The sequence below is a fragment of the Lactuca sativa genome, chromosome 1 (genome assembly GCF_002870075.4).
Source record: "Lactuca sativa cultivar Salinas chromosome 1, Lsat_Salinas_v11, whole genome shotgun sequence".
In the NCBI taxonomy this organism is placed as follows: domain Eukaryota; kingdom Viridiplantae; phylum Streptophyta; class Magnoliopsida; order Asterales; family Asteraceae; genus Lactuca; species Lactuca sativa.
Window position 1 is genome coordinate 19,745,654 of NC_056623.2, and position 8,918 is coordinate 19,754,571.

General features: G+C 36.9%; 2 protein-coding genes across 2 annotated transcripts; both read right to left on the reverse strand.

The window, feature by feature from the left end:
• Positions 1-428: 428 nt before the first annotated feature.
• LOC111915738 (aldehyde oxidase GLOX) lies at positions 429-2,187 on the reverse strand. Its single transcript, XM_023911389.3, has one exon. The coding sequence runs from the start codon at positions 2,091-2,093 to the stop codon at positions 480-482; it is 1,614 nt and encodes a 537-aa protein (XP_023767157.1). The 5' UTR covers positions 2,094-2,187; the 3' UTR covers positions 429-479.
• A 939-nt stretch (positions 2,188-3,126) lies between these two features.
• Positions 3,127-6,632, reverse strand: LOC111915739 (protein DECREASED SIZE EXCLUSION LIMIT 1). The gene is made up of 14 exons (XM_023911391.3): positions 6,473-6,632; positions 5,731-5,854; positions 5,564-5,626; positions 5,363-5,434; positions 5,214-5,270; positions 4,913-5,118; positions 4,735-4,793; positions 4,573-4,663; positions 4,427-4,493; positions 4,249-4,331; positions 4,021-4,112; positions 3,694-3,800; positions 3,473-3,536; positions 3,127-3,407 (listed from the first exon to the last, which is right to left on the reverse strand). The coding sequence occupies exons 2-14, from the start codon at positions 5,832-5,834 to the stop codon at positions 3,312-3,314; spliced, it is 1,161 nt and encodes a 386-aa protein (XP_023767159.1). The 5' UTR covers positions 5,835-5,854; positions 6,473-6,632; the 3' UTR covers positions 3,127-3,311.
• Positions 6,633-8,918: the final 2,286 nt, after the last annotated feature.

Genomic DNA, 8,918 nt, shown 5'->3' on the forward strand with positions numbered 1-8,918 from the left:
AAATTTAGTTATGTGGTTTAAAACCAAATAAAATAACATTGCATTGAAAAACCAAAAATCCGCACCGCTTAAAAATCACATTTGTTGTCTGCGGTTCGGTTTTAACAAAAAAAATCGCACTGATCCGTACCACACTCACTCCTACTTTATTATTTGTCTTTTACGTATGACCAATACTCCACTTTGTAGTACAAATCAAAATAAAGAGATGCGTGTCAACCTAATCAACATACGTATACATAATCTTCTCGGATTACACATTATACTTGCAACAAACAATTTAAATCATCAAAAATTGGTTTTAACCTTTTTCAACATAAATATGATTTCATTAGAAATGGCCTCCAAAAATCTCCATATATCAATATTATAAGTCACAGTCACAAAATAAATGTATCTACAAATAATAAATGAGTGTACAATTAAAATAGAAAAAAGACTTAAAATATTCTAAAAATTGGGTAAGAATTAAGAAAACATTATTGTATGCAAACCCAAATGCCTTCACTTGGAATGCCTTGATAGACCACAAATAAAATGTAATTCCCCGGCGGAGCAACATTAACAGATCCCGGTGTTATCACACTTACTTCGTAGTGAGATTCCCCGACTGCTACTGTGGTGTTTCCAGTATCTAGTATCAACAGCCTTTGACTCATGGAAAATGAATGTGTGTTAAATGGTGGAGCCACCATTGTGACCGAGACCAAATTCGGATCCACGGGGCATAAAACATTGAACCGGATGAACATCCGTTCGCCGTGATGGATCACGGTTCTAGGTGAGATTATAGATGGGCGTAATTTTGATGAGCTTGGATCCAAATAAGCTGGTGAAAATGCCTCCAAGCTTAATTCAGTGGGATAAAGTACGTTGGCAAACTCATATTTATCATGTGGGTTACTACCACCTACAAGAACCCGACCATCTCGAAGCAGAATAGCAGTGGAATGATACATTCGAGGTATGGTGGTTCGTTTCTGCAACTCGAACCGAGATCCAATTCGATTGTTAGGCTGATAGATTACCGGGCATAAAACCGGGTCCCGCCCTAGTTCCCAACCCGCAACCCCCGCGGATCCGCCATTGATAATCAAAACGTTACCATTTGGTAATAATAACATATCACCCATGACACGTGCTAAAGGCATGGTTTCCATGACCCATTGTGGATTCGGGTCGGATATTTTTATCCTGCCACAAGTATCCAAAGCACCATCAAATTTTCCATTATTTGCATTAACAAAAGCTTCCTTAGGTGCACCCCCACAAATTAAAACTTCAACATCACTTGTTTTCCCTTGTACAACACGCAGTGGGAGTAGTACCGCAGAACCGGTGCTCGGGTAATTCCTCGGGTCGCCACCGGGTATTGTTGGGTAAGTCTTGACGACTTGATTCCGAACATAATCGAATAAAATAGCGCGATCGTTCGCATAAATGAAAAAATGTCCGTCTGTGTTTAAAAACACAAATGGGTATAAATTATTTTCGATATTTGGTTCATTGGTCTGAACCAAAAACGGCAAGCTAGGAGCATTCTCGGTTGACGAGATCTTGGGGTAAAATTCGTAATTAAATGCCTGACGGCCACCAATAATGATTTGGCGGCCGTCAGGCAGTATGTGATTAGTGGCGTACCATCTTGACTGACTCAGTCCAGATTGTATCTCCTGCCAATCACAATCATCACATGATTTATAAACACGGACAACCCGATCTCCTTCATATGTTCCACCTGTCTGGACTAGTGTCCCATCGGGCATTAATGTCCCCGATGAACACCATACGTCAGTGAGGACCATGAGTGGACGGACAGAGTTATGGAGGACATCATACTCAACGGAGTGGGCGGAGCAGTCGGTGGATTTGGGGCGGCATTTACCATCCCGGAGAGAGATGTTGGAGGTGCCGAAATCGGTGCGGTCGTATATGACGACACGGTCGGTGGGGAGGAGTTGCATGTGCATGGCGGAGATGCCAATGGTTGGGAGGAGGAGGGACCATGATCCACCGGAGGTAGCTGGACATGGTGGCGAATGGAGGAGGAGGAGGAGGAGAACTAGATGAAAGACTGGAGAGGGGAAAGCCATTTGTTAATTTGTGGTGTTGGTGGTGGCGGAAATGGAGTCACCCCTAAATTACCAATTGGCGGGTTTATATAGAATATGCGGCGGTGTAAAGTGTAAAGTGTTTCCACTGGTAACCCGTAACCACCGTCTAACACTTCTCTGGTTAGCTAATGGCTATCTCTATGAATCTTTCTTTTTATTTTAATGGAAGTATATTAAAAAGTTTCTAACTTTGAAGAACATACACCATGGCTCTTTTTTAAGCTGTAGTGATTCGAACATTGCACGTGCATGCATGCCTAATATTTGAGGTTGATGTCGAGGAAACCATACTCGTCTACGTTTTTACTTTTTACTTTACAGCCATAAGCATAATGTTATACAAACTACTATTTGAACGAATGTTAAAATAAAAGCCTAATAAAATCCATATTTTGACTTTTTGATTAGTTACAAAGTATTTTGAGGGGTGGAAATCTTGATTACTAACTATATATAATATTTTTAAGCATTTGGTTTTATTTATTCTCCAATTAATTGTAGAAGATCAATTTCAGTATAATACCATTTCAGGTCTCATACAGATAAAGTTTATAAGTACGTTCAGGATTTGATGTCATATATCACATGTATAGAAAATAAAATAAATAAGTAGGACAAGGACAGCCTACAAAAAGCTAATATATATATTCTGAGAAAGATTACAAAAAAAGAAAAAATCATGTGCGGTGGCATCCATCATTCCATTGTAGGAAAGTGTACGTTTTTTTTTGTGGAAGCAATGGAATGGAATATGTTGAATAGCTTCCCTCTGAATAGAGAATTGTGTGCTTATTCTGGTGATGAAAGCTTTCGGTGATTCTGGCACAGCTCTAAAGGAACAATAAGTCCTCCCACTTGTTCACCTTCTTACCCAAAAAACCCAACTGCCAACTGTCCCCCATAACAATTGCTAATTTTTCTTACGTAGATTTTGGTAATTAACTCGTCAAAAAATAAATAACCATAAATACCTTAAACAAACTGTAATCATTAGTATGATTGATAAAAAAAATGTACATAAGATGCTATTAAATTTATGGGTAAATAATTTGAAGTTTTTGTTACATGTAGAAATGTAAGTACATTGTTATTACATTGCCTAGCCTATATCAGGTTTAAAGAGTAAAATGCAATAAATACATATTGGAATGCAATGGATCAAACATAAGTGAAATGCTGGTATTTTATAAAGTGAGATCAAGTAGAAGGATAAAGCTCCCAAAGTGCCACAGTAGTGTCTTCAGATGCTGACGCCATTTTTTTGCAATCTGCAGCAAACGAAATCGCATTGCACTGCAAAAACAAACAAAACATAAATAAAAATACAAAATAAAAATATAATGACAGGTGGCATATACCGTGGCACGGTGATACTTTAATATCGCCAAAGGATTTCCTTTTTTGTAATTATATATTCTGATCCTGTCATCGCATGAAAAAAAAAACAAACCATTTTTTTATATCAGAGCAAAATACAGGAAACTACAGCATACTTTAATCATTTTATCGATTTAGCAACTAAAATATAATTTTTTTAGTGAATTTAGTCCCTGAAGAAGTATGATTAAATTGTACTAACCTATGATCCCAGCCAGCAGTCCCGAATATTTTACCATCTGCACGGATGGAAGTACCAGCTATGCCGGGTCGCTCCAAATTGATTTCTTTTTTCATCACGCAAGAACCCTAACACATGATCAAAAATTAATTAATTATATTTACAAGATTAAAAAATCCGAAACATTATATGAAAATTGAGATTCTTGAAACTTTTACGGGACAAATGGACGATGGAAGTATATGTCAATGTTTTCATCAAATTAACAGATTTAAAGAATGATTAATAGAAATTTATATTAATATTAGAAGATATGGGTTATGGTTTTTTTTTTTTCGTAAATCATACCAATGAATGATCCAAAGTAAATAAGACAATTTTATCATCTGCACCTCCTGAAATGCCTCCGTTCATCATCTCATCCAGTGACAAGCTTAGAACTGGTGGATGCAGCAATTTCTATGTTAGTAACAAACAATGTTTCATTTTATAAACAAAAGATGCAATATTTTACTAGCTATGAATTGAACTGGTTGAAAAATATAAATTGGTAAAAGAAATAACAAGTCAACACACCTGGTTCTGAATGAAACCTCACAGAAGTTAATGGAACCTCAGGATTCCTTAAATCCCACCAACCCATTGTTCCATCCTCATAACTGCATACATAAAACATAATCAGGACTTCTTCATATGTCATTTCAAGAATCAAGACAAGTCCATTTCCTGATTTCCTATAAAGTTAAGTACAAACCCTGCTAAGACATGTAGAAATCCCTGTTGTTGAGGTACCAAAAAAGCTTCAACTGCCATGCACATACCTGTGGAAGTAAATATATGATATTAAATCATAATAATTTTTATTTCTAGTAATGAAATAATGTTGTATAACTTAGGTACCTTTCCCTTTAGTAAATTGATTTGTGGAGGCAGTAGAAGAATGTGGTAACCTTGCAAACCTTTCTGCAGCATTGAGATCCCATAATTCAACCTTCCTTTTGATATTTCAAGTAAACATCATGGAGAAAAGAAACATAAAACTTGAGATCATCATGTTCATACCTCAGATAGCTCTGATCCAGCCATAGCCACATATGGACGCCCTTCCACATGGTCAAAACCTGATAACAGAAATTTATATATATATGCCCTTCAATACAAACATATGTCATTACCAAAAAAAAAAAGCTACATATATTCCCATGAAACCAAACATTGGTCTAAAATAGGAGAAAAGTACCTTGAAATGTGTTGGAATTTTCTACCACATTCTGTTGATCCTCTTCTTGGATGTCATGAGAACTTATTTGATCAGAAACTTCAATGGCTTCTGTCACGTGATGATGTCCCTTCTTTTCTGATTTTATTGTGTCAGCAGAAGGCCTCTTTACTAATGAAAGCTTGCAGAAGTGATAGGTGTTTGCATCAATTGTGATGGAAGGTGTCCTGTCAGTATCAAAAATTATATCTTCTACATTCACATCAATTTCCACAAGTGAGACAACTGAATCTTTTTGTTGCTTAAGAAGTTTTTAGAATACCTTGACAATTCCCCATGATCAATATCCCAACACTTAACAGTTCCATCCTTGCCCTGGCTGTATTCATATGAAAACACATAATCAAAAAATATTTACCACCGAAAAGTTCACTCTTGAAACTTGAGAATGTTAAATAAGGTAATAAGAACCTTATAACTCTATTGTTTCCAATTGAGGGACTGGTTGAAACACTTATAATCCCATGTGCTGCACTATGTACCCTGCATTAAATTCATAGGAAATACTTGAACCCTGTTTTTTTTCTCTCATTAAGTGTTGTCTAGATAAAGTGTTACTTTTGGGAAACAGAAGAAAAAATATAAAGAAAGCAAAGAATTTGTAGTGTATACCATGCAGATGAGATAGTTCGATGTTGCACGCTGTCCCAAATTCGTAATTCACCATCTGAAGAGCTGCAGTAAAAGTAAAACTCCCATGAAAACATGTAATGGTTGGCAAAGGCACATACTTTAAAGATAACTTTTTTTTTAACAAAAAGAAAAAGGGAAATACCTACCCTGAGAATACCAAGTTTTGAGAAGGATGGAAACATACATCCATGACAGAAGCACGATGGCCTCTCAACACTGCCACTGGGTCAGGTGGTGGTCTCTTGCTCATCTTGATCACAATCCTGAATCCTGTCATTCAGACATAACATCAAACACCTTGCAGAGCCAATTTTGTTGGTGCTTAGCTTACCAATCCAACACCAACCAAACAAAGGACTTTGATATCAAAGCAACTTCTTCTTCGAAAATCTGATACCAACATTACTAAATGGTATTTTCTAATCAAGTTCATTTTTTTCTTCATAACGTTCACAATAGCTATAATATATGAATAACTTTTGGACATAGATAATGGTAACAAGGTTTGCTATCAACTTGTATGAGCAGGGATGGTCGTGAGGATTCAAATGCAGAAGACGAGCCCGAAAAAAAGCCCTTAGTCCTAACGTGTAACGAATTAAATTATATAAACTAAAGTTTTTTTAAAACGACTATAAACTTTATAGCAAATTCTCTCAGGTAGAATTCAATGGAATCCGTTTCGATTTTCGAGCATCTTTACATCACCTAAAATAATTAGTGATCACACCATATTCACATAATTAAGATGACATTTGTTCATTTATATAGTTTACCTAGACCATATTGCAAGAAGGAATTGACAAGAATAGCGTATCATTTTGGATGGTAGTTCAAACCTAACTACAAGAAGTTGAAGAATGAAGAATTATGAGATGATGGAAGTACCTTTTGAGAGGAAGAGCCGATACCTAGAGGGTTTGATGAAGACGAAGAACCAGGCACCGCACACGCGGCCCCACCTGTGACCAACTCCCTCGCTTGAAGCCTTGAATGATCGCGTCTGGCCGTCTGCCTTCTGCCTTCGCGTGCGGACTGTGGACTGATCGATCTATCCTTTGTATTTTTGGGCCTATTCCTGAATATAGCATTAAACAAAAATTGGACTCCTAAAACATTTGGGCCCTGCACATGTCCATCTTGGCCTAGGCGTGTGCAAAAAAACCGGTTCAGGAACCGAACCGGTCGCTGAACCGGAAACCGGTTTAGGCCTGAACCGGTTCACTTAAGAACCGAACCGCATGTGAACCGATCCGACCAATCCGTCCAATTTCGCTTTGAGACCGGTTTGGAACCGTTTTTTTTTATCCGGTTTGCTGAACCGGTGATGATCCGGTTTTCCGAACCGGTTTTCGAATGTTACCGTTTTTTTGTCTTTTCCTAACGGCTATATAGCCGTTTGAGGCTGTTAAGGACCCGATTTTGGCTCTTTTTTGACCATATTAACCATTCCTTATAGTATATATATATGTATTAGATGTTTAGGTCTCCACTTTACCTTAACCATTCCTCAAAAAACCTCTCTTAGTTCAAAAAACCATCTTAATTCAAACAATGGATTCGGCTTCCATTGGTGTTGGAGATTCATCAAACAATCCTACCGTTGTTAGCATCAAAGAAACAAATAGAAATCCGGCTATTTGGTGCAACTATGATTTGTGTGTAATGTCGAACGGTACAAAAAGAGCGCGACGCAAGAAATATGGTGCTTATTTTAATGAAAAAGGGAATTCGACATTGAAAACTCATATGACCAAAAGATGCCCCGCGGTGAAATTTGGGCCGATACATAATCAAACAACAATGACGAATGATGCAACATTGTGGAGTTACAATTTGAGTAAAGTTCGGGATAAGATGGCGAAGTTCGTGATTCAAGAATGTTTGTCTTTGACCACTTCGACAGCAAACGATTGACTTCACTCATCCAAGATACTCTCCAACCACGATATTGCCATGTGAGTCGTACTTCTATTAGACGTGATTGTATTGAAATGTGGAAACTTGCAAAAAATGAAATGATTTTAGGATTTCAATCTTTAGAAACCGGTGTGAATTTAACTTGTGATGTTTGGACGGCTCCTCACGGTTCACCGGATGCGTACCTTTGTGTTACCGCTCATTGGATTAATCCAACTAATTGGGTAATGATGAAGCGTACGATTACGTTTGAATTGTTTGAGTACCCGCACACCGGTAGAAATTTATTTAAAATTTTAGATTGTGTGATCAAAACTTATAAACTTGAAGGAAATATTTTTTCTATATCTTTTGATAATGCTTCAAACAACACTGCCGCGGTTGGACAACTAAAACTAAAATATAAACCAATTTGCGATGGTGTTTTTTTTTCATAGTCGATGTGTTGCACATATCATTAATTTGGTTGTGCAAGATGGACTAACTAGCATTGAAACTATAACAGATGGTTTCAAAGACATGCTAAAAGATATTTTTAGTTCTAGTAACGCTCGATATCATAATTATATGCAATTTTGTGTCGATGCGAATGCCCTCTTTTTAGGTCCGAATTGGGAAAATAATACCCGATGGAACTCCACTTGCAAAATGTTTGAATGTGCCTTACGTCAAAAAGATACTTTAAAAATGTTCCATGACAACCTTGCGGACCGTAATAAGATTACGACTTATCTGGAATCAAGTTGGGATACTATCAAACTTGTTACAGACATGCTTGATGTTTTAAAAAAAACAACTACTTTTTTATCGGGTGTTTATTATCCTACAAGTTGTTTAGTTTTAAACCAAATTTTTTTAATGTGTGCGAAAATAAATGAGTTTGAAATGAAGAACACAATGTTTGCTAATATGATGAAACCGATGAAAGCAAAGTTAAAAAATATTTTCAATAAATGTCTCCCATTATTACTTGTTCCGCCGCTTTGAATCCGACTCTAAATGTTGGGGGGGGGGGGGGGGGGGGTTGAGACTTTAATTGAAAATATTTGTTACGATTTGGGTTTAATGGATGATGACATGGATTATGCATCAAAGGAAGTTTCAAAATTTGTTTGAAGTTTATTTAACAAAATATGGTTCAACAAACATTCATGACATGATGCAAAATACGGGGGCATCCGGATCCACTTCTCACCAAAATAACGAAACGATTAGGCTTTATAATACTTTGAGGAATGAAAATTCCAAACGAGCTCGGTCTAACACCCCAAGTAGCGAGCTCGGGAGGTACATTGATATCTTTGCCTTCCCAATCCCCCAAACCACCTACTATGAAGCCAAATTTTTTTTTGGTTTAAGACAATCCAGTGCTTTATACTCTAAACAAAAAAAAATCATTCCTATTTTACACTTA